Source organism: Stenella coeruleoalba (genome assembly GCF_951394435.1).
Source record: "Stenella coeruleoalba genome assembly, chromosome: 21".
Lineage (NCBI taxonomy): Eukaryota > Metazoa > Chordata > Mammalia > Artiodactyla > Delphinidae > Stenella > Stenella coeruleoalba.
Window position 1 is genome coordinate 21,470,962 of NC_137167.1, and position 26,576 is coordinate 21,497,537.

At 38.2% G+C, this 26,576-nt stretch overlaps 1 protein-coding gene across 6 annotated transcripts in view; it reads left to right on the plus strand.

Moving 5' to 3' along the window:
• LOC307179867 (uncharacterized protein) overlaps positions 1-26,576 on the plus strand; it is a 349,430-nt gene that overhangs the window by 318,980 nt on the left and 3,874 nt on the right. For 2 of the 6 annotated variants that reach the window (XR_013825568.1, XR_013825570.1), the window contains exons 5-9: positions 8,541-8,621; positions 15,182-15,337; positions 16,299-16,426; positions 16,528-16,741; positions 19,230-19,371. Coding sequence is in view for 1 of the 6 variants with exons in the window: in XM_079909578.1 (XP_079765704.1) it covers positions 8,541-8,621; positions 15,182-15,193 (93 nt within the window). In the remaining 5 variants the exon portion in view is untranslated. Of the gene's footprint in view, positions 1-8,540; positions 8,622-15,181; positions 15,438-16,298; positions 16,427-16,527; positions 16,742-19,229; positions 19,857-26,576 lie in introns of those variants that run through there. The other 4 variants (XR_013825569.1, XR_013825571.1, XR_013825572.1 and 1 more) reach the window with 4 other exon arrangements.

The window sequence follows — 26,576 nt, forward strand, 5'->3', positions numbered from 1 at the left end:
GTTAGCCAAGGAACATGCAAGCAGTCTAATAAGTGTCTTTTGAAGGTAAAAGTGAAGACTCATGAATAATTCAGGTTCAAACGGGATAAGAGGCAATGGAACTACTCCTCACCTACAGGTATCTGGGGAAGACTTTGTGACCAGGTGCGATTTCAAGAGCTTTTTGGGTGATGAGAATATTTGAATTGGTGGTTTCGTTGCAACACATCCTTTATTCTTAAAAAAAAATACAGATACACTAAAATTTTAGACAGTATGCAGAGACATTCTGAGAAGACAAAAGTTCAAAAACACTAAACCAAATTTTCTTCAAGAATAAATTATTCCACAAAGCACTGCAGTGGAAATTTACTTAATGATCTGAAATAGTAAACGTGCATCCCACAGTACCTACACTGTGAGTGAAAAGAAAATGGGAGCACTTACAGGAAGAATGAAGGAAACCTAGTTAGTAGAAAGAAGGAAATAATAAAGATCAGGGCAGAAATAAATGAAGTGAAACTAAAAAGATTGTAGAAAAGATCAATGAAACTGAGAGCTGGTTCTTTGAAAAAACAAAATTGAAAAACCTTTAGCTAGAGTCTCTAAAAAAGGAGAGAGAACATGCTCAACTAAAACCAGAAACAAAAGAGGAGAATTACAACTGATATCAAAGAAATACAAAGGGTCATAAGAGACTACTATAAACCATTATACACCAAGAAATTGGACAACCTAGAATAAATTAATGAGTTCTTAGAAACATACAATCTTCTAAGACTGAATCAGGAAAAAATAGAAAATCTGAATAGAGTAATTACTAGTAAGGAGGTTGAATCAGTAATCCAAAAAACCCCAACAAACAAAAGTTCAGGACTTCACTGGTGAATTCTCCCAAATGTTCAAAGATTTAATGCCTAGTCTCCTCAAACTCTTTCAAAACACTGAAGAGGAAACACTTCTGAACTCATTTTACAAGGCCAGCATTACCCTGATAGCAAAATCAGACAAGGATACTGCAAAAAAAAGAAAAGTACAAGCCAATATCCCTGAGGAATATAGATGCAAAATTCTCAACAAAATATTAGCAAACCAAATTAAACAATTTCTTTAAAGGCTCTTACACTGTGATCAAATGGAATTCCAGGGATGCAAAGATGGTTCAACATCCGCAAATCAGTTAGTGTGACATATCACAGTAACAAAATGAAGAATACAAATCATATGATCATCTCAATAGATGCAGAAAAAGCATTTGACAATTCAACGTTCATTTATGATAAAAACTCAACAAAGTGGATATAGAGGGAATGTACTTCCACACAATGAAGGCCATATATGACAAGGGTACAGCTAATATACTCACTGGTGAAGAAATGAAAGCTTTTCTTCTTAGATCAGGAACAACACAAAGATGCCCATTCTAACCACTTTTATTTAACACAGTGTTGGAAATCCTAGCCAGAGCAACTACACAAGAAAAGAAAAAAAAAATCCAAATTGGAAGTGAAGAAGAAAAACTGTCACTATCTGTTGATGACAGATTGTATATATAGAAAACTCTAAAGACTCCACACACACAAAAAAGACTGTTAGGACTAACATGGGTGAACCTTGAAGGCATTATGCTTAGTGAAATAAGTTAGACAAAGACAAATACCATATGATTTCACACATATGTGGACTCTAAAAAACCAAACAAAGAAAACAGAACAAAACTAATAGATGCAGAGAACAGATTGGTGGTTGCTGGAGGGGAAGGCGTTGGTGGGTGGGCAAAATGGGCAAAGGGGGTTAAGAGGTACAAACTTCCAGTTATATATATACATAAGTGAGTTCTTCCAGTTATAAAATAAGTAAGCAATAGGGATGTAATATACAGCATGGTGACTACAATCAATAATATTGTACTGAATACTTAAAAGGTGTTAAGAGAGTAAATCTCTCAAGTTCTCAACACAAGAAAAAAGATTTGTAACTTCCTATGGTGACAGATGGTAAATAGACTTATTGTGGTGATCACTTTACAGTGTATATAAATATTGAATCATTATGTTGCACACCTGAGCTAATATAATGTTATATATCAATTATACCGGGAAGATCCCACAAAGAAAAAAAGAAAATGGAATTACTTATACTCCAAAAAAAACATATATATTTTCGGTACGGGGGCCTCTCACCACTATGGCCTCCCCCGTTGCAGGGCACAGCCTCCGGATGCGCAGGCTCAGCGGCCATGGCTCACGGGCCCAGCCGCTCCCCGGCATGTGGGATCTTCCCGGACCGGGGCACGAACCCGCGTCCCCTGCATCAGCAGGCGGACTCTCAACCACTGCGCCACCAGGGAAGCCCCAAAATATTTTTGATGTAAACTACCAACAGTCAAATATTCAATAAATTGCCAACATCCAAAATATAGAATATGATTATAGCTTAGGTTAACAGTCTTAGGTTAACAGTCTTTTCAGTATCCTCATTAAAATCACAATGGTCTCCATGGAAGGGACTCTCTGGGTCCCAGTCTCATTAAGGATGCTTTGAGCGTGCAAGTCTATCTTAATTTTCTCAAATCATTTTTAATGAGTTACTTACAAAAGCAAACAACCAATATATTTACCTGCTCCTACCTCTCATACAACATGTACCAGAATATCAACAGAGCAATAAAATACTGAAAAATTGCAAATGGATAACTTGGGATGGGTTTTCACTCCATGTTTAACAATTAAAGGTATCTTTAATGTTTTCTTCAAATTCTTAAGAGATTTAAAGTGTCGTTCTCAGGCAGTCAAAGCACATGGTAAGTAACTAGCAAGAATGTCCACGAAAAGTTGTGATAATAAGAATGGTCACATGGCATTCCTATAAATTTGGTAAATGAGTCCTGTCAGGAATAAATCCTGGTAGTAGCTGCTTTGTATGCATAACTCACCCTTGCTTGGAGGATTATGTTTTAGAACGTCATGACCTTACTGAACAGTAATAAGAACTAGTTAGATAAGTCTCTCCTCCTATGACACAATAACTTCAGTCAACTCTTGGAGTTATGTAAAAATTAAGAAGGGTAGGCATCAGTATAGAGATTTGTCTAATTTTCTGTTATTTAATCTTTTTTTAATATATCTTTTAAAAAATATTTATTTTATTATTTATTTATTTGATTGTGCTGGGTCTTAGTTGCTGCAGGCAGGCTCCTTAGTTGTGGCATGTGAACTCTTAGTTGCGGCATGCATGTGGGATCTAGTTCCCTGACCAGGGATCAAACCAGGGCCCCCTACATTGGGAGCTCAGAGTCTTAACCACTGCACCACTGGGAAAATCCCTCTGTGATTTAATCTTTAGCTCCTTTGCCTTCTCTCAGGAAAATTTCACGGAGGGTATTTCTTGGATCCTTTCCAATTAAGCCAGGTTTTTAGACCCACTTAGTGGAAAATATAGAAAATATTTCAACAACTCATGTACTGTATACTTTTATTTGTACAGTACTTATTTCTAGTTACATAAGAAAAAATAATTGAGAGGGAAATCAAATGCTTAAATGTGGAAGAAGAGAGGAATCCATTTAGGTTTCTGGAACAAAACCTTACCTTTTGATTTATCCATCTATTATGAGTGCTTTGGCCAGTCTCAGGTTCCCCTTCTTAAAACACAAATACTTCTTGCATTGGGATATATGTTAGTACCTTTTATTCTGCACAGCATTTCTATGAAGAAGACCTTACCTCATTTCACAGTTTCAAACTGGGAGACCCAAACCCCAGTTGAGTGCTGAGAGTTAATTCTATCTTCTGACTACCAGAAGTAGATTTTTAACCACTATGCCTGCCTGAATGTTTTCAAGGGAATTATTTAAGGAAATGGGAATTTTAATAGAGGAATTGACATGGATTTGGAATTCCAATTTTCCTCATCTCCTATCAAAACAAAAACTATAGTTCTATTCAATTCAATTAAAATTTATAGGGCATATCCTATGCTCAGGGCAGTGCACTGAGTACTGAAAGCTACAGATACATGAGAAGATTCAGTCTCTGTCCTCGAATAATTTATATCTAGCATGAAAAAAGGAAATATGATTAAATCAACCAATCTTCAACTATCCAATGTATAAGGCAAGCACTGTATCTTGTCCTATATAATATGTCCTTAGAGAAACATGAAATGTTGTAGGGCTGGGGGGAAGGAAAAAATCATATTCCAGTGAGGAAGGAGGCTGATAGAGATGAGGTGACTCAGAGAGAGGAGAAATACAAAAGAGATGGTGGTGGGGAGTCACAAACAGGTTTTCTTTGCTTCCGCCGCATTGCTTAAAAGAAATAGAGCTCTTCTTCTGGCATATCTGTTTCCTGTGTAAGTCGGCTTTTTGTGGTAAAGTCTTCTCCACCCAAAGACCATGTTAACAATGATGACAAACGTAGGAAAGATTGGGGAGGGTTTGCAACAGCTGACTTAAGCCTGAGGCAATGTGTCAGAACTGAGGAACCAGGAGCCCATGATGTTTAAGGTACAAAGGAGGTAAGAAGCCATGACCTCCTCTCCCTGCCTTCAGGCTCTGTGTGCTTCTGAAATCTCCCTGGCCAATCTTCCCTCTCTCCCACACCTTCCAGCAAAGCTCATAGCTATTTGGATGGAGGCTGGAGTTCATGGTAGACAAAGGTGAATATTGTTTGGGGGCTACGTGGCCCTTATGAGTTGTGTTGAAAGGATTCCGTGAGGCAGGAGGAGAGATAAGACAGGACAAGAAAATAACCCAAGGGAAAAAGCGAGAGAACTAAGTTTAGAAAGGGAAAAAGAGTGCAGAATGAACTGGTTTGAGAAGAAAAAAAGAGAAAGTTGGAAACCCGGGGACAGTAGGAAGTTTCTACTTGTGAATAAGAAAGAAGACTATTTTCCTACTTTGTAGTACTCTTCAAAATACACAGAAAATGACCCTCAGTTTTCAAATCTGTCCTTGGGATTGCTTCTTTCTAATAGTTTCTTATACACAGATTTTCTCATTTGAAAATTAGTTTATCTTGGTAACGTTTACCACTTGCAAACTTTATTTTCTCTTCTTCATTGTGCTCTGAGAAATTCAGAGATCATATTACCCCATGAAATCACATATGCAGCATCACACTGTGTCTTTGAAATGTTGCTTATAGAGCTTGCAGATAGTTCCACTACAAGCAGAGAACATAGGAGGTCTTAAATCTGTTGGGGCTGCTATAACAAAATACCACAGACTGGGGAGATCATAAACAACAGAAATTTATTTCTCACAATTCTGAAGGCTAGACGTCTGAGATCAGGGTCCCAGCATGGCTATGGGAGAGCCCTCTTCCAGGTTGCAGACTTCTCATTGAATCCTCACGTGATGGGAGGGATAAGGTAGTGCTCTCAGGTCTGTTTTAGAAGAGACCTCCTAATACCATCACCTTGGGCATTGGGTTTTCAACATATGAATTTTGGAGGGACGGAAACACTCAGACCATAGCATAGAGAACTCACAAAAGATTATTCACCTCCAGCATGATTTTCCATGCTTTAAAACAGCTCATATAACTTCCTAAAAGAATAAAATAAGGAATACAAAAAGAGAAAGGCACGAAATTTGTGATGGAGAAGATTAAATAAGAAGTGAACTATTTGAAGATATCAAGGGATTCTAACTAAACTCTTTCGGTTCAATATAGAATTTATTAATAATTATACTTGCTAAGTAAGGAACCATTTTGAGTTCCCACTAAGTGATAAACATTTTTCACTGTTTGGTGATTTTGTTGTTTTTTCTCAAAATCTGTATAAATTGAATGATATTATTCTCATGTGACAGCTGAACTTAGTAATTAAAATAGTCAAGCTTGAATCTAGCATTGTCTGATTCCTAAGTCTTTGCACTTTTGTACTCCCAAGGTAGCTAACTCAAAGGTCTGCTGGACTCAGGATATGTAAGGGGAAATTCAGAGTTGGGAATCCTCAGGTTGGGAGAGAATGGAGCTTAACAGCGTTTTACCTACATAATAAAATAAAACAAAATTTTTTTTTAGATATTAAGTGTAGCCCCCAAAAGGACAGAAAGAGACAGATTTGCCCTGAAGGTCACCATTTTGTGACTGCATCATGACATACTATTTCATTGATTTACTTGCTCTAATATAGACACGCTTTTGAAGCAATTTTCACTTGGGTTTAAAATTTGTTCCTTAAATATAAGTCTGTGCTTATCTCCTTTCTATAATGAAAAATAAATGCGTTTATGCTTAGCAGAAGAGTAGCTTTGCCAATAAGCAGATACACCAATGGCTTTCAGATTATTTTCCCCACTAATATCCTTGCTAATATCTCATAAGAAACAGTGGCTGCACTTGAGTTTGGCAGAATGCCACAAGGAAATACAACACCAAATGCCTGGAGTTTAAAATTTCCACATGGAGCTTCCACTATAACCACCATGCAGTAATATAAGCCATGATAGACAGTACCAAATGCCTAAGTTGGAAACCTTATATGTGTGCTGACATTATCATTGCCCTGGGACACTCTGGGTTTCAGACAGAAAATAAAGAATTACCACTGCATTAGAAATACACAAATGTGAGTTCAAAGGCAGGGGGAAATAGATGTGGATGAGAAGACAAATGTGTGATAAGAAAAGTACACAGATTCTTTGCACACTGAATCAGCTTTTGAAGAACAGTTGTTCTTTATATAAAACATGCCTCTTTAAGGAAGATTAAGACTTTATTTACACATTGGGCAAGATTATTGAACTTCCATAAAATATCTAATTTGGTGAACACTGCACTAGACAGAAATGTCCACTAGAATCAGATGTGCTCTTTTTGTTCATATCCTTTGCCCACATTTGATTTGTTTCTGTGTCTAGAATCAAAGACAGTTTTGTTGACTAAGCAAGGTTATATGGAAATGTGACAAGAAAGGAACATTCCATACAATTTACTATTTTAATTACACAAAGGAGAAGACAATAAGATTTGTCGGCCAACAGTAGTTTCAGAATGAAAAGGGAAAGAACGTTGAGGAAAATATACTATGTTCTTCACTACTGTGATCACTAAAACAACATTTTTTCTTTGGCTTTTTTTAGGAAGTTTTATTTTTAATAATAAAGGATCTTATAAGGATTTAATATCCAAAATATATAAGGAACTCATACAACTCAATAGCAAAAAAGACAATCTGATTGAAAAAAGAGCAGAGAGAACTTGAATAGACATTTCTCCAAAGAAGACACACAAGTGGCCAAGAAGTACATGAAAAAGGTACTCAACATCACTAATCATCAGGGAACTACACATAAAAACCACAAGGTATCACTTCACACCTGTCAGAATAGCTATTATCAAAAAGACAAGAGACAAGAAGTGTTGGCAAGGATGTAGAGAAAAGGGAACCCTGGTGCACTGTTGGTGGGAATGTAGATTGGTGCAGCCACTATGGAAAACAGCAAGGAGATTCCTCAAGAAGTTAAAAATAGAACTATCACACAATCCAGCAATTCCAATACTGGCTATATATCCAAAGGAAATGAAATCACTATCTCAAAGAGATACACCTCCTCCATATTCATTGTAGCATTATTCACAATAATCAAGACACGGAAGCAACCTAAGTGTCCACCAATGGATGAATAGATAAAGAGAATGAGGTATATATGTATGAATACTATAGAATATTATTCAGCCATAGAAAAGAAGGAAATCCTGTCATTTGTGACAAGGTGGGTGGACCTTAAGGGCATTATGCTAAGTGAAGTAAGTTAGAGGGAGAAAGACAAACACTGTATGATCCCACTTATATGTGGAATCTAAAAACATCAAACTCATAGAAACCGTAGAATGGTAGTTGCCAGGGGCTGAGTGGTGGGGGAAATAGGGAGATATTGGTTAAACTTCCAGTTATAAAATGCATAAGTTCCAAGGATCTAAAGTACAACATGGTGACTGTAGTTAACAATATGCTGAAAAGTTGCTATGACAGTAGAGCTTTAGTGTTCTCACTATAACAACAACAGCAACAACAACAGAATAGTAATTATGTGAGGTAAAGGTGGAGTTAACTAACCTATTGTGGTAAACAATTGTATCAATACACCTTAAGCTTATACAATGTTATATGTCAGTTACATCTCAATAAACAAACAAAACACCAGATAATTTTCACAAGCAGCTCAAACTTAACATTTCCAATCAAGCTTTTATATTTTTCTCATGGAATATCGCAGTAACCTTCTAAGAGGTCTTGCCACCACTATTCTCTCTTCACCTCCAATATACCTTCTATATTGCTTCTAGAATGTTCTTTGTAAAACAGAAAGCCAGGCATGTCACTCCACTATTCAGATGGAGGCAGATATTAAACGCTGCTTGATTCCTTAACATGGCATATGTGTATTCATAATCAGACGCCCTCTCACCCTCCTAATTCCTACCATATATATCCCTTGTCTCATGGCCCCTCCCCTCTCTCTGGTTAGATTATATTATTGCAAATGTAACCATGTCATACTTTATTCACTTCCTTTTCTTTAACATGCTCTGCCTCTTTATTTCAAGATATTCTATCTCCTGAGTTGCCACTCTACCTCAACCTGGGGAACCTTTGCAAACCTGGGGAACACCTACTCACCCCTCAAGGTACAGTCCAAATATCACCTCCTTTCTAAAGCCTTCCCTAGCCACTCATTATTACTTCTTGGGTTTCTCAAAACAACTTTCACTAAAGCAACGGTCCTTTAAGATGTCTTGCTGTTTCTCCCTACTAAGGTGAGAAGAATATAACTTACTAAAGTCTTGTCTAGTAGTTGACTGGGCCTGGCTAATACCAGCTTGTTAGATATGATCATTAAATATTCAGGAATTTTGCAAGATGGTTGTTAAATTTTTAGTAGTTTAAAATCAACCCTGGTAGGAGAGTTTACACACAAAATTGACAAACACTACACATAAAGACTCTTTTTTCTTTTTTTTCCTCAGAGAGGTGGTTTGTGAGCATGGCTGGGTTTGTCTCCATAGACTAGCAGAGCTCCTAAGTATTCAATAGCATTGCTCGAGTTACTAATGTGATTTCAATTGGCTGACAATTACTTGGGCATAAATAAAACAAAGAATTATAGAAATAATGGTGGAATTTCATACACTGTCACAATTTGAATTACAATCAGATAACAAGAAACAAGTATGGATTTCAAGTTTATAAATACTTGGAGATTTTATTCCAAGACAACATGATCTGTAGGTCCAGGTAGAGTGGCTCAAATACAGGAATGTAGGCTTATTAATCTTTGTGTCGTTATACATCATGCAGAATCTGGCATATGGTTGATCCTTATTAAATTCTTATTAAGCAGATTTCCACATGAAAAAACAGTATATTTCTGTATCTGAAGCTTTGGCTGTTTTTATCCACTCATATAGAATCACTGCTAGAAACTGGCAGCACCCATATGGTAAAATTTTTGTTCAGAAACAAAAAATTAAGCTAGTTAAAAGCAAAATAAAAACTTTTCGAAAAAGGAAAAATCTGAAAAATAATTGCTTTTTCTTCAGAGGTGTTGATTTTTGAGAATATTATATATTGAGCATTTTGTTCATTTGCTTATTTTTAGTAACTATTATTTATATTTATGTATAGTAACTATATTATATATAATAATCATATTTATATATTATATTAACTACTTACATATAATTTCATACAGTAAATATATATATATATAGAGAGAGAGACAGTGTAACTATAATCTTATAAGCAACTGAAGTTACTTATAGTATATTGTAAAAAATTATTTATGTACAGGGTAACCAAAAGTTTTTCACATACATTTGTGTTTAGGTTTTTAGTCATTTCAAAAGTCATATATAACTTACATCACTGGTTGTCAGTTTTCACATCAGTATCACCAGAGGAGCTGTATAAAACAGTGACTCTCACTGCATACATGATGAAACCCACAGAGCCATATGGGAACCAGCCCAGGGTTAAGACTACCATTTTAGATAACCTTTGTCCAATACACTTATTTTACAGGTGAGGGGTAATGTCAAAAGAGGTTGATTTTATTTGATTATCTTCATACAACTGGCTAAGGGCATAGCCAGGATTTTAAGTCAGGTCACTGACTTTTAAGTTGGCATGTTTAATAGTATATAAGCTTCGGTGTGTGTGTGTGTGAGAGAGAGAGAGTGTGTGTGAGTGTGTGTGTGTGTTGGCTGTAGAGAAGCTAAGAATGCTATTCAGAAATTAGTAAAGACTAAAGAACAAAAGAAGAAACATTTTAAATTTATGGTATCTATTTAGCAATCCAGTCATGAGCTGGGTGCCCACAGAGGAGTTATCACTAAGAATGACAAAGAAGTTACAGACCCAAACCCACAGCTCGTATTCAGGTGAATGAATAGGGACTCTCCCAGATTTTTTATTTTTTTGGTGTGTGTGTTCTTTAACCATTACTGTTTTGGTTTTTTAAAAGTAATTTTGAATTTCCCTCCATAACATAGGAAGATCACTTTCTGTATTGTTTTCTTATTTCTAATTTCATATTTTTATGATTTTGCAATGTAGAGGAAAAGCATTAATAAGCAATTTTATCAAACTATCAAATTTTACCATTGGTAGACAGTGAGGGTTTGAAAAATAGTTCTTAATGTATAAATGATTTTATCACACTTGATAATTCCTTTCTACTAGCTGTCCCATTTCCTTCATCTCTAACAGAAGAAATTTTGGAAATCTATTTCAGCTAAATTTATCTGATCATTGAAAACTCTTATCTGGGTGTATTTTTCACATATCTTATTTTGGGCGAAATATTTATCTCCCCCCAAATTTCCCCTTGATTATTCAGAAAGGTCAAGATATTCCTTACAATTTAGGTTAAATATGCCTCACAGCTTAAATTTTATTTTTTAATTAATTAATTTATTTATTTTTGGCTGTGTTGGGTCCTTGTTGCTGCACGTGGTCTTTCTTTAGTTGCGATGAGCGGGAGCTACTCTTCGTTGCAGTGTGTGGGCTCAGTAGTTGTGGCACACAGGCTTAGTTTCTCCATGACATGTGGAATCTTCCCAGACCAGGGCTCGAACCTGTGTCCCATGCATTGGCAGGTGGATTCTTAACCACTGCGCCACCAGGGAAGCCTTAAATTTTAAATTTATGGCCAAAGAATACAGATTCTCACTCAAGTGATATTGTAGTTTATGCTAGTGGATAACCAGTTCCAAACATTCATAGTCCCTTGTCTTGTTTTTTGTAACAATGACCTCAGTGGGATTAATTTCATAATTCAAGAGGTAAACTTACTGGAAAAAAGAAAAGTATCTTTAAGTTCTTGTTAAGGGTAGAGACCATATCATCTTTATCTCTTCAGTACTTAACACAATGCTAAGTACAAATAAATTGTCAATAAATGTGTATCAAGCTGAACTACATTAAAAAAATATGATCCAAAATCAAAAACATTTTAGCTCTCCTACAGGATTCATTTTTTCTCAAAATGTCTTTCAGTTTATACCCTGCATAATTATATTTAGCGGGTAGTTCTACAATATTATTTATATTAAAAATGTATATTGGGACTTCACTGGTGGTCCAGTGGTTAAGACTTCACCTTCCAATGCAAGGGGTGTGGATTCAATCTCTGGTCAGGGAACTAAGATCCCATGTGTCTTGGGGCCAAAAAACCAAAACGTAAAACAGAAGCAATATTGTAACAAACTCAATAAAGACTTAAAAAATGTATATCTACTTATTACCTTATTAGGTTATTTAAAAATAAAAATAAATGGTTTAGGAAAATAAAGTTTTTCTTCTTTTAATACAGAGACAATTTCAGAATCTTCTTCCAACTACTCAATGTTTATTGACCCCTGAAACTATTTTTGCACTAAAAAAAAGGTCCAGGACCTAAAATGCTTCAGGAAAATAAATTAGGTACAAGTACGCCTTTATTACAAGTCCCAAATTGTAAACTATAAGAAAGCACTGTGTACTGTTGTCCAATATTGAGAGACAGGGAGGCTTACTGAGATTCTGAAGCAATGTACTTCTTCCTTTAACAGTTGCTCTCGTGAGATTCTTGTGAAATAATGAAGAATGGAATTAAGTAGTCATGAGATGGCTACCACAAAAAACTTATATTTATTTTAATGAATTGTGAACTGTTTCTATACCTCAGTGACAACTAAATAAAGATTAGTGATTGAAAACATAAAAGGTACAGAAGAAAATGGAAAATAAAACTATATTGGAAAATTTATTTAATTCATTAGTTAAATAAAATAAAATTTTTAAGATACATTGAACTATTATTTTAAATTCTTAGAAAAGATTAAGAGATTTTATATAATTCTGTTAAATTATCATCCTTTATTAATTATGTAGTTTAATTCTGCAATCAACACCTTCAGTTATAATGAACATCTTAAAACTTGACTCTAGAAATGTTCATAATAAAACGCTTTGAATACCCAGTGATACAAATGTGATATATACTTTTAATTATATTTGTCTCCTAATTTTTCCTCTATTGTTCTAGTAGATGCATTGCTATATTTGGTATTACTTTGGGATGTATTTTCAAGTTTCAAATGTTCAGATATAGGGTTATACAGATTTTCAGATACTAATGAATATTTTATTCCCAGATATTTAGATGCATTATATCATGCAATTTACATTGTAATAATAAGATGCAATAAAACTGAACACAAGAATCAAGTGCCTGTCTATCCCAGACAGATCATAAAATTTTTAAAAATGTTTATAAAGATGAGAATTTTAAATGTAGTCTAATGATACAAAATTTTCTTACAAGAGTTTTATAGATACCTAACCAACAATTTGTTTTACTACCGAAATAGGTATGACTATATACAAACTAATATTACTGTATGCGGTAATATTACTTGTATGCAGAAAGATGATGATAGAGATAGATAGATGATAGATATAGATAGATGATAAATAGATAGATGATAGATATATAGGTAGATAGATGATAGTTTTGTTAGTCAGCCTTAGTCTTTCAAATCAGAGGTAGAAGTCTAGAAATTTATTCTACTTCCTGCAAATTATTTTTGTTTTGTGTTGATTTGTATTCATGGAGTACACAAAAAATGTGAGGTCAAGCTGATAGTAGCTACTCTGCCACTATTCTACTAGTTAAACTTAGTGTTTAGCTGAACACATGGCATAGATTAGGTGCTCAAAATTGATGAATCAATTGCTAGGTATATGACTGTTTAGGTGGTTTCGAATATATTGGTATATATTGTCGGCCTCCTTAAATACTTCTTGAAAATGAGTTAACGTCTATGTTATGCATTTTGAGATTTAGGCTAAGTAATTTGTTCGAAATAGTTCTATGAGTAAAAGTAGAGCAATATTTTGAATAATTTCAAACCTGAAGTGGTTTTTAATAGAAAAATAATCTAGCTTGGCTAGGTAAATAGCCAGGTTATAAAGATTTCAGAGTGTCGGGGAGAATCACTGACACTACATGCTTTTAAAATTCTGTCCAAGGATTAGAGAAGAATTTAATGAAAAGTGAGAGTGAGTTAATCTCTTTAGTATTTATGATATATAAGAAAACCACATTTTCAGAAACTAAAGTGAAGTAAAATAGAATGGATAATTTTAATAATAATGTACGTAATATTCTCTAGTGGATGTTTTCCTTTTGTGTTGAACTTACTATAGATTATTAAATTTGTTTATGAATCCTATTTATAAACTCTTCAAGTTTTATGTCTATAATTTATGTCATCTTTGTTCACAGCAGCTCTCAAGTCCTTATGCTCCATCCTTGTTTAACCTAAGGATGGAATAAAAACGTTTCCGGTATCCTTAAAGACTTTGAATGATTTTACCATTGTTCTGTAGGACAGATTAGGGAGTGGATATCTGCAGATTTCACAACATGAAGATTTTCATCCCATTCAGACTGTATTGGGCTACTTGGAGGGCAGTGTCAGATCCCTGACAGCAGATATTAGAGCTAGTGGAATGATGAGTCAGAGTCCTTACTTTAAGGGCTAGAATTCTTAATCTCCAGTTGTGCCCAGGAATAAAATAGAAACCCTCACTGAAACCTAAGTTACGGTCAGGGGTCTCAGATACCAGGCAGTAGTTGCCCCACCAACTGCCAGATGGTTTCTGCTACATTGTTTTGGGAAAGTATCGCTGGTCTACCTCTTCAGCGCTGATTCACCTGACTCAGCACAAAGATCTTTACAGCATCCCTCTCTGACAGGATAAAGGGCAGGGGCACCTTTCCTAGGGAACTAGAAGAGCCAAGTATGGTTCTTAATGTCCTTCATCTCAACCTTTAGGCTATTTGTCACTGCTTCTGCTAGACCGAACAGAGACACAGAACCCTAGGCACAGGAGTAATGAAGAGAACTTTCACAATGGCAAAAACAAAATCGAGTATCTCCCCATGAGGGACAGTCAACAGCACAGCAAAGCATTTCACTTTTGCATAAAATTATTGAGATCTTGTAATGTTATTTTACCTGGCTCATCTGGAAATCTGTCAGGGTAGCCACGAAACTGTCAACTCTACTGTAGTTACTTTGGAGGCACTGATTTTTCTGAAGGTTGGGCCTTTATTATAGTGGTGGTGGGAACAGAGGGAGGTTATTGACAGAATAGTAGTAATAGTAAAGGCAGAGTTTTGTACGCATTACTAAACCAAAGACAAGACAGATCGCTTCATGAAGAATTGTTATTCCATTTCTAAGGATGAAAATAAGTTTTAGCAGATGAGGCTTGGGTGTCAAAAAATTGGGATTTCTAGGATGATATTAAGGTTTATGGGACCAATAATATAAGAAAATGCTTCAGAAATCCCAGAGTCATATCAGAATATTTAGAGCAAATGGTCACTATGGATATAGTAAATAATGCCACCGCTTAGGAGAGAATTGCTGTGGGATTTATAATATTTACAGCTTGCAAAGAACAAGGAGTCAGACTGCGTAAGATGCTGCTGTGGTTGTCACAGTGGACAAAGCCCACAGAGATTCTTTCATACTCACTGTGGCAACATGGAGATACCTAGCGTGACTTGCTTAAGAAACCAGTGGTTCAAAACCGATGAAGTAAACATTATTTGCATTATACAGAGTTCATGAAAATAAAATTAAAAAATAAAATCATAGTGTACATTTGATTTGCATTTTCTCTGTACTCTCAGTATTATCCCTAGACTGTGGGATTTCAATGGCCTGGAGCGGAAAAATTCAAAAGCTTTCCACAACTGGAAACAGTGTGGTCAGGAGCCTAAAGCATTCCGAAGTGATTGGAGAACTGACTTCTCATCAGATCCAGGGTGCTAAATGACACCTCTTAGGTAATAAATTTCTGCTTTTGAGTTTAAGGTCCTACAGGGCAGGATAATTCTCTTTGCATGGTTCCTAGAACAGCTCTCTGCACATTTGCACATTTAATCAGCACTACGTGATAATGAATATAGGATTTTGTAGCACAGGATCAAACTGGTCCTGAGAGAAAAATATCTCACTCTCGGAGCAAAGCGCTTTCTTCTGAGTTGTGAGTAGCATCTCCCTGAGCTTATCCTCAGGTAAAGAGCCACTTTCACTTCCCTTGAACTTCCCCAAGGTCAGACTCAGGAATGACTAACAATAGAAGACAGATTACATGGTCCACTTCACTTAAAAACCGAAAAAACTAACAGTGGTTCCTGAAGGGTCACCCATCCATAAGGCCATTTTTCAAGAAAGTCATGCTGCTTCCAAACTGTCACAAACTGAGAAGCACTCAAGGCCCAGAGGTCCTTAAAATATCTTGAGAGACTATTGAAAAGACAATTCACCTCTAACGTCTGGGTCATAATTCTTTCTACTATGTGAGAGAATACAATACGCACTACGTATCCACTCATTAGACTCACATCGCCACATGCAGTCAGGAGTCCTGACAAAGCTGTCAGGGTCCAAGGGCAGCAAGCCCAGTGCCAGTGTGGGTGGGAGGTGGGGGAAGGGAAGGAGGGTGTGAGGTAGGATTCCTAAGGCCAGTTCTAACCTCCTCTTCCTCCTTGGTCCCGGCCTAGACTGCCAGTTTTCAAATTTGACTAATTCTATGAGCTACCCAGTGTCCTTCCAGTGGTTTCCTTTCCTCTGTAAATTAACCATTTTCTGTTTACTTTTCTTAACTCAAGAACCCTGATGAGTAAACATGGGTACTTTATGAATGTCTTCATTAACAAGATGTATTGATAAATAAAGGGAACATTAGAACTATATTTATTACAGAATCCCATTTTTGTTTGAAATATATTAATACATTCACAGGAAAATAGAAAAAATAACACTTTCATCAGCGTGTGACATAATGAGAGTCCTATTCGATGCCTGGCCACTTTGGGTTCCTTGTGTTCAGAGACCTGCAGCTAAGAAAAGGAAAAACCAACGTGGCCAAGGTAATTGACTGAGTGAGAGTAGGGCTGCGGGTCACAGCGGGGTGTGGAGGAATGTGTGGGGAACCCAGGTGGGCCCCTTGGGTTCTCTCTTTGTCCTGCAGGGCTCAGAGCATCCTTCCCAGTAAGCCATGAAGGCAAGCAGCAGTGCCGGTGAGGAAGAGGGGAATCGAGGATGCGCAGTGGAGACAGGGGTCCCGGCCATCCTCTGCGAAGCTGCCTTTAGGCACAGAGGCAGTTGCTGCTTCTCAAATGTGTACGAAGAAAGGCAGTGGCACCAGGGCTTGACTGTGAAGGACAAAGAGGACCACTGCATAGGTAGGACTTCAAGGTAGGACTTGTTGCCCCAGATGCTACGAGTCCTATCAGAGACGGCCTCTGTTTATAGCCTCTGTCAGGCTTTGCTTCAGCCTCAGAGAGCTGCCTCACCCAAGGTCACATCCCTCCCAGGGTAGCCCACGTCTTATGACTAACATGATAGGACAAATGTCTGACCGTTTTACCCCAACACGGAAGGATTCTGATAGGTCATTTTCTCTCTGCCACTGGCCCCAGGCTGCTTCCTTCCCATCAGTGTTGATGCGAAAGACACAAACAACCTGCATCCTAAACTCCGTCTCACATTTGTTCCCCAGGAAATCTAACCTGTGACATAGGACTTACAGCACAGGAGACCTTGAGGTCCCAAATAAAAGTGATTCCTTTTATTCTAAGGAAAATGTGAAAACTAAATATCACCACTGGTCATCTGAGGAATTACACTATATATATATATATATATATATATATATATATATATATATATATATATATATATATATGCTTAGCTCACTTAGTGAAATCACTTCACAGGCACCCGTGTACTCTGCTCTGTTCAGTGGGGGGAATGACCTCCAGCTAGTCATCTTGTAAATGGGTCTGATGGTCATAAATGGGACTAGGTAGGAAGGGAAATACCCATCTGTCATTGAACCTGAAAACAAAACATTAACCCAAAATTCCCAAATGACACATCCTATGAATAATAAGGCTATTTCATCAACCACTGATTATTCCACTTACTACAATACACCTTTGCCAAGGCTTCTCCCTAATGAGGAAGGATGCAACAACATGGAGAAATTTCAGAGCCCCAAGCCTGAGTTCTGTGCTTGGATTTAATACCTTGTCCAAGCTCCTTCCTTTAAGCAAACTGTGAGCCCCTCTTTGAAGCTTTGGGGTAACGGGAGAACTTGTTTATCTATTGTAGAAGAGCATGCAACCTCCCAGGCTGGACAGGCCAGTGCCCAGGTGGCACTGAGCGAGAAGCTGTGAGTTGCTTGAGCTGAAGATGGCAGCCCTTTTGCAGCTTCCAAATTACTGCCAAGATCTCTTCTGGCTGCTGCAGCCCAGATGTTAGAAGATTTCTCTGTGTTTGATCCCAAGCCTAGATACTCCTTTATAAATTTCACGTGCATTCCTTTAAATCCTTAAATGTGTGGACTGAACGAAAAATAGCAATGAACTTGGAGTCAGATATTCTGGGTTTAAATCTTAATTCTGCCACATAGAAGCTGATGAATTCAATATATTTTCTCAGTGGCAAAAAAAAAAAAAAAAAAATAACCAACCCAAGGATTTTTAAGGAAAATTTAATAATAAAAATGTAGTTAAAAACACCCTTCCCAGGACCTGACATCTATTACAGCTCAATGTTTACCAGTTTTTTAGGTAAATTTGGATTCTCAGCCATAGAACTACATTTTTTTTTTTGCCCTGGCTTTATTCTTCCCCCTTACCTCCTAGTTATTTATTTATTCAACTTGACTTTAGAATTTTAAGTAAAATCCAGACTTAAAATTTACACATCAAGATTTATTTAAGATTATGAAAATTAAAACAGTTCCAGAAACTAGATTATGCCTTTCTAGCATTAATTATGTTACCATTTTATGATACAAACAATAAACATTTTTAAAGATGTGATTACATTAAATGCCTTGGCTTTTCATGTCTGCAAATAGTTTTAATAATTTGCATAGCATAATAACAGGAATAATCTATTAGTTTCCTTCACTGTTTCTCTGTCCTGGTGAATTTTGTGATTATGTATAATAACATAAATTCTTATGAAAGGTATTCTTGTTTTTAAATACTTGCTCTCTCTCCCCTGGGTAAGGATTAAAATTAGGCTTGGCCCTGTGACTTATTTTGGCCAGTGGAAAATGAGTAGCAGTGATACATGCCACTTCTTAGAGAAAGCCTTAAGGTCCCGTGAGTGCTTTGCAATTTTTTTCTCTCTGCCAAGGCCATAAAATTTCCAGGTAGAGAATGTTCCAACATCCTGACTTGGAGCTAGAATCTCTAACCTTCCAAAGCCCAGAATTGCCAAGGTGGAAAGCCCAAAGTCTCCTAGTGGGTTATCAAGAATGATGGTATGCAAGGTCACCCTGCTTCCACCCTTGGGTTCCCCAACCAATGTGTTTTCCTTATTTGGGACACAGTCCTATTTAAGTTCTTTGATTCAAGGTGGATATTGCATCCTGAAGGAGTGTGACCCATCCTCAGAAAGTAGCACCACTGAGCTGGTGCTTTAGCTATACCTTCAGGGGGCCATTCTAATGCTCCATTTTATCTGCAGCAGTCTGTAATATGACTAATGGACCCCATGATATGCTGTTTCAAATCTCCTTTGCTGTAAAGTGAGCCCACTTTATGCTGAATCCCATGCCAGTAGATGACTTTGTAAACACTTGGAGTAGGAAAGGCAAATCTAAAGCTGGAATATATGTCTAGTTCTGTGATAACAAACTGTTTGCTCTTCCAGGGTGGAAGGGTCCAGTGTACTCAACTTGCCACCAAGTGGCCGGTTCATTTTCTTGAGAAATGGTGCCATAATTGAGTCCCAGTGATGGTCTCTGTTGCTGGCAGGTTGGACATCAGATGGCAGAAACAGCTAATCAGCCTTGGTAAGTAGGAGTCGATACATAGCCTCCACTTCTTCCACTATGACCTCTCTAAGCTGGCAGCCCTTTCTGTCACTAAGTACATGGGCCGGATTAGTATTTCCAGGTGTGGAATATGCAGCTTCCAAAACCCGAAGAGGCTTACCAGGTATTGTGTTTTGTAATTCATGGAGGGACGTGCCATGCAATAATTTATCTTTTACTTTGGCTGGTGTGTCTTGGCATGGTGCCCAGGATCTCTGGCTGCCTACAACTTTTAGTGATGAGGAAGAATTCTGATCATTCATAAGGTTTATATCCCACGCCCTGGAGCCCATATGTCTTAACAGGGCTTCCAACATACTGGCCCCTTCTTGCATATCCGATTTGATTAGCATGATACAGCAGCTCAGTGTGATAGTCTGCAGGCTGTCCAGACAGTTCTGAGCACGGCACATTATATTAACAGCAGAAGGAGAGGGAGTTAACAAAGCCCCAGGGCACAACTATAAATGTATACTTTTGTGTATTATAAGTGAATGCAAATTGCTTCTGATTTTCTTTTCTGATAAAGGTAGAGAAGAAACTCGTTTGCCAAGTCAAAGGGCACATGCCCTGTACCTCAGGTCCTATTAAGCAGAGATGCAACATCTGGCATGGACACTGCAGCTGGGGCTACTCCTTATGGCCTGCAGTCATCCTTCGGGTCCTTCTGCTTTCTGCAGGAGCCAGAGCATTAAATTAAATGGTGACATCATCCTTTAGACCTTAAGGGAGGCACTAATTTCTGCTATTTTCCCTATCACCCAGGGTGCAGTACTACTTTGATTCACTATTTTGGCAGTGTCAGGGATGACTTTTAAGGGTTTTCATCTGGCCCTCCCACTATCAAAGCTCTTATTCTCTAGGCAAAGGGCCCAGTGTGAACTGTCCCAAATACCAAGCATACCTATCCCAATTCTTCATTTGAGGGCTGGGAAAAGGACGTGTGAGGGGTGAGCAGACCGTGCAGACTCATGGCGAGCCTGGTCACAGAAGGAGCGCTGTACATTATCCCCTGACCTCACATCCCCCCATGCTGATAGAGGACAGCATCCCACACAGAAACAAATACAGCAAAGAAAGCTCAAGCCGTTCTAATGTTCTAGGCACTGAAAAGCAAGGATTGTGACCAACGTATCTCAAGCACCTGTAAAAAAAATGATCTTGGGCTGTGGAAAACTGTGAGATGATTCAAGCAGTGACACCAGTAATGATATTCAGACCCTGATGTTAAAGATGCACATGAAGAAAATGGCTAGCTGGCTTCCCGCTCCCTCTGTGCTGAGTGAGTCTTAGGGTATCATCCTCTCCTGACCATGGGATGCGTGGAAAGTCTGCATGAAATTTCCATGAGTTCCTTTTGCATCCCCAAATTTAGAACCGTATGACAGCTGTCCTCGAAATCGCCAATGCAATCCTTCACTATAACTAATACCATCTATATAGAATCACCTTTTAATTCAATACGGCAAGGAGTAACAATGGAGAAAATTCGGTGTAGGAGAAACACTTGTGGAGGAAACAAAGAGGAGAAATAGAAGAGCAGAAAACTTGAGTTTAGAATAAAAGAAAGCTAGAAAAATAAAAATTCAGTAAGTGTACATAAACGCAATATTGCTCAGGGATAAATGCATTCTGCTATTTTAGGCATTTCATTTTATTTTATGCTCTGGGCCTTTGTGGACACATTTAGGAAATCTCATTTGGTGGACAGTGGCCTGTTTCCCAAAGTTTATCAGAATCCTATTATACTTTAATCTTCTCCTAAAGCATTTATCCTTGGCTTTGCATTGTCCACAGATCCAGTTAGAACACTTTCAACTCAATTTACCAAGTATTTAATAGCAAGACTGAGTAGAATGAGATTGAAAAGGAATTCTAACGCACAAGTTGTCATTAGGCTACTACAAATACATGCAATTCGTATTCTAAAGTTTTCCCCTTAAGATTGGGATGAAATCCTAACTGTTACTGTAACAGCAATAATAATAACCAACATTGGTTTACTACATTTATTTTTATTTATTTATTATTATTTCTTTTTTGCGGTACGCGGGCCCCTCACTGCTGTGGCCTCTCCCATTGCGGAGCACAGGCTCCGGACGTGCAGGCCCAGCGGCCATGGCCCATGGGCCCAGCCGCTCCGCAGCACGTGGGATCTTCCTGGACCGGGGCATGAACCCGCGTCCCCCGCACCGGCAGGCAGACCCTCAACCACTGCGCCACCAGGGAAGCCCCACTACATTTATTTTTATAAAACTAGTTCACAACCATCATTTTATTCTTTTCAATAACCCTTGGAGGGCAGCTAAGCATCACCACATAAATTCTTGATACATTATTGATCTGACTTTGGAAGATGTGAAAATAGCCATCTATCTTTGTAATACTGATAAGAAAACCTAAAATGGCTTCGGCAGTTTGGAAAACATAAAGTTTAAACTTCAGTTCAGTATCTTAGTATTTCCTATTAACCCAGTCCCATGATATCGAACCATATTTTTCTCATCTCAAAATATTCACCCTTATCTATCTGTCATGGAACAAAAATTGGTTACTCTTTTTACAAATATGAAGGAAGAAGAAAAACAATCATCAGCTAAATTTTCTGACAGTCAACATCTATTTGTGCATGCGACACAACTGTGCTGAATCACTTTATCCATCCCAGGATGGCTCTGGACACTGCTTTGGGTGGCTGTTATATGTCTCATTATCCTATCAGATGGCTTCTCCTCCCTTCCACTTTCCTGCGGACACTTCACTGTAGTGGACCTCTGCTGACCACATGACAAATGACGAAGCAACAAGGAAAGTTTCATTAAACTCTCTAGAAGCCTGAACCATCAAACAGGTTTTTTTGGAAAATGCAGACCATCACTATAATAACTATAATAACCATCACTGTAATAACTCAGCATCCTCTAAACACTTAGCACACTGACATGCACCCCCAGGAGCAAAATGTCACGAGGAATTGTTTTAGAAGCAACTCACCCCAAGATTCTCTAACCCCAATCAGGTGCTTTAAAGTTACCATGATGCCAACACAAATTTATACTCGCTTTGCCTGGAAGGAACACCTTAATGTCTATTTTTCTGTCTAAAGAGATTGCTAGGATCTTTAGATTCTAGCCGTTGTTGACTGAGAAATCTACTGTGGACGCAGTGGTGGCTCTTGTGACAGACGGAGCACCTGACGTGGTGGATGCCTGGCTGAAGCCACTCCAGGTCTTAGCGGGCTCTTCCTCACCTCACTGGCCCCTCTTCTCTTTAACAGAAAGCTGTTGCCTGAGGAAGTGAAAGGTTTCCCCTTTCACACATCTCTGAGATATCTCTGGATGTGCCCCGAGCTTTTTCCAAAGCCCCCAGAGCAGTGCTACACCTGTAAGGGTTGCTCTTCTGCACCAGAATTCCCACCCTCTACCCTAAAGCGCGTTCGAGGGGTCTGCTCTGAGTCTGTAAAAATAAGTTTATATTTTAAAAAGGCTTTCTTAAAATCCTTGATATTTTTAATGATACTGAGTTTTGGTGAGAATATTACTTCTCAATCAATCCCTTTTCTTTCAAAATTTCCTGTCACCTTCTGTGACTCTCTAAGGTACTTTTATTCCCTTCTGCCATCAAGGGTGGGCTGGCTGCCAGGCAAAGTCATAAATGTCCCCATCTATGTGGGAAGATAGATTCAGTTTTTACATGATCCAGGTCAGAAACTTTTCAGTATGAAAGAGAAGAGTTGACTCATCACACCAAGTGTACTAGGCAAAAATGGGTTTGCTTATTTTGGTTCACTTTGGCTCTGGGCCAAAGTGCAAAGCACGAAATAAATTTTACTATCACTGTCTGAACGTGCGTCCCGTATAGCAAAGGCTGTGGTGGCAGATGCTACTCTTTTACTGGAGAGTGTGATCCTAGGGGCACAGGAGTGGGTGGAAAAGGGTGGTGGGTGCGAGCAGAGAAGAGCAGGAGAGATGCCCCTTCCCTTCCTATCAGTCCCTGATCACTGCTCAGCCTCCCACAGGCCTGTTCCCACCAAGATCCATGGCTACCTGACTATAACTGTCCATGGAAGATATGTACACATATTCCAAAACATTTATCCATGTCACTTTGTAAATGGTATTCTGAAACAGACTTAATATTCGAGCAATGCAGTCATCATTTTAGAAATAACATGGCATATCTTTTTAAACCCCTGATTAATTGTTCGGGCTTGATGAAATCAACAGACATGAATTAACACAAGATTTAAGGCCCAACAGGCAACCTCTTCTCTCCTCCCCCAACCACAACACCCGGAGGAACTAGGAAACACTCCCTAGAAAACAGAAGGTATTCACAGTTGTAGGAATAAAAATGTGGAACAGGAAAGGACATATGCCATGTTTCTAAGGACAATATAGAATCCCTTGTTTGCAGTGACCCCTACAAACTCTTAAAGAGGAAAAGGACATCTTCTGATGTCTTATATTCATCCGCCAAAGAACTGATGTGTTCAATCCATTTATGACTATAATACTTGAATTAGAATCAGGTGAACGGTCATGATGCAATTCAACAGTAATCTCAGGCTTTTCTCACAGTGTTTTTCTCAGTTGAGGAGTTCTGACTTGTTATTTTATTATTCACACGTAACATGTAATGTAGTTATTCCGTATATAAACTCAGGAGGTAACATTTGACCTCTTTTGTCATGTTTGTTTTTCAAATGAGGAAACATCTGTGAGCCATACATCATCACTCTTTTTCCTGATTTGCAAAAATCACTTCTACCCTTTTTAAGCTGAGATACCCTCTGGTGAGATCAAATTTAATGAGATGACCTCTCTTGCATAATTCCCTTCAAAGATGTACAGAGAGACACTCTTTTACTACATTTATAATTACAGACCAATTTTATAGAATCCTTAGCAACATTGCCTGGAAGAAAATTCACACAGATTGATATATGTGATGAGAAATTATTCCCACAATTTTGGGTTCTCTCACTCAATCTGCTCATGGCAATGGAAAGCATTTATATGGAGGAGGGAATTCTAAAACAGTAACAACTGGATGAATGGATCATTTGTCAGAAATGCACTACAACAGTAAGGTTGTTGGTTCCACCATGGTGTCTGCAGGAGGGTGATGTGTAAAGTAGCTCAAGTACTCTGACCCTGGGCTAAGGGAGCATCCTCACATCCCTCCGTCCTGTTCATGCTGTCTCTCCTCTATTGACTATCGCTTGGTAGGAGGAAGGGCGTGAGTGCTGGAGGAGGGAAGGTGGCTGTGGATGGGACCAGGGAACATGATAGGGTCGGTAGCATGGCAAAGCTCAAGGACAATTACTTTGTGATGAAACAATGGCTCCCCTGCTTTCTATAGTGTGTTTGATAGCCTAAGGGAATGACCCTTGACATTTCTGATTTATAAACAGCATCTCTACCTGAGAAAACTCCTGGTGGGTGGCAAGGGGGGCGGATATCACACAAAATCAATGTGTGAAACATATCAAAGAGAACAAGTTACCAGGAATAAGCAGAATGCTTGATGAAGGTGGAGCAGGGTTGGCTGTTAAAAGGCTGCTGTAATCTTGTCTCATCCTATTTCAGTGAAATCCTTGCTCAGAGGAATAGATAAAAGAAAGTTGAGTGGGATTTTGAATGTGGTAAAGACTTTATATTTGATAGCCTTAGCATGTTATTATCCCCCACGTACCTCCTGTATATCTGCATAGTTGTGGGACTTTTTTTTAACTATCAGAAGTAAAAAGTGAGTATTCATTTTTGTATTAACGTAGAACAGCTGAGTTACTAAGTTCCATGTGGCATGCTTTGAAAAAGAGTATCTTCTCAAAGTTCACTAAAATCTAAAATGGATTAGAGGCCTGATTCCTTTGAATATTATATTTTAATTCTCTGCTAGTCATTCAATCCCCCCCCAAAGGAGTTTAATATATAACTAATTTTAGAATTTAAAAGTGATTAAATACCCAATTAAACTGAACAGTGAAATATAATTTAACAGAAATTAACAATGTGTGAAGGATAATATTCTGGAGTTTTTTTTGAAGTTTTATGATTTTTGTTTGCTTCTTTTTTAACACGTGAATCATTTCCCTGTATTACATTTATTTATTTATTTATTTTTGCGGTATGCGGGCCTCTCATTGTTGTGGCCTCTCCCATTGTGGAGCACAAGCTCCGGACGCGCAGGCTCAGCAGCCATGGCTCACGGGCCCAGCCACTCCGCAGCATGTGGGATCTTCCTGGACCGGGGCACGAACCCGTGTCCCCTGCATCGGCAGGCAGACTCTCAACCACTGCGCCACCAGGGAAGCCCATCTCTGTGTTATAAGTACAGGGACTTCACAGTCTCCCTCTGAACACTACTGTGATGGCAAAAGTAGTTTCTATGGGTTAAGCTCCCCTAATCAGAAGACCAAGTAGAATAAATACAGATACACACACACACACACACACGTATATATTTGTAATCAGAAGACCAGGCAGATTGAATACACATGCATATATTATATATACAATGTATTATATAACTATCACCTATGTTTTCACAGGCTATAACCTAAAGAGATTAAAATTATCCTCATAAATAGTTATAAAATCAACATTTCCTAGGTGGTGCTTATACCTCGAGGGTCTGTAACAAAACTCAGAAAGAGGCCAACGTAGCCAAGGGTGTCTCCTTCAGAGATTGTGTGAATGGCAAACAGAATAACTTTTCCCCACTTGTGTATGATACAGCTAGTGTCCCTCACCACTCAGGAGTCCCACTCCCTTCCGGGTATTGGCCTCATGGCTTCCTTGACCACAGGTTACAGTTTTGCCTGTCCCAAGGCCTGGATCACATTTGGTTATTCAGCATGCTGTTACTGTCCCTGTATGGGCTGCCCTGAACTTAGAAGGCCACGTAGAACTTTAGTGAAATTCTTTTTCCATACATTTTGTGGCCATCTCCCCTCTTAAGAGCTTTAACACAAGTCTCTGGTATGGGTAGGGCAGGGAGAAAGTGGAGCAAGAAAACCACAGAAGCAAGATCTCTCACTCTGACTCACTCTCCTGGGACCTGACTTGTGCTCTTAGAAACTCTCCCCGCTACCATGGATTTTTTTTTGTCTCTTGTACATGACCAAACACATCTGAATTTTCTGGGGAACCAGGCTTAGGTTCAAAACTTGAAATACT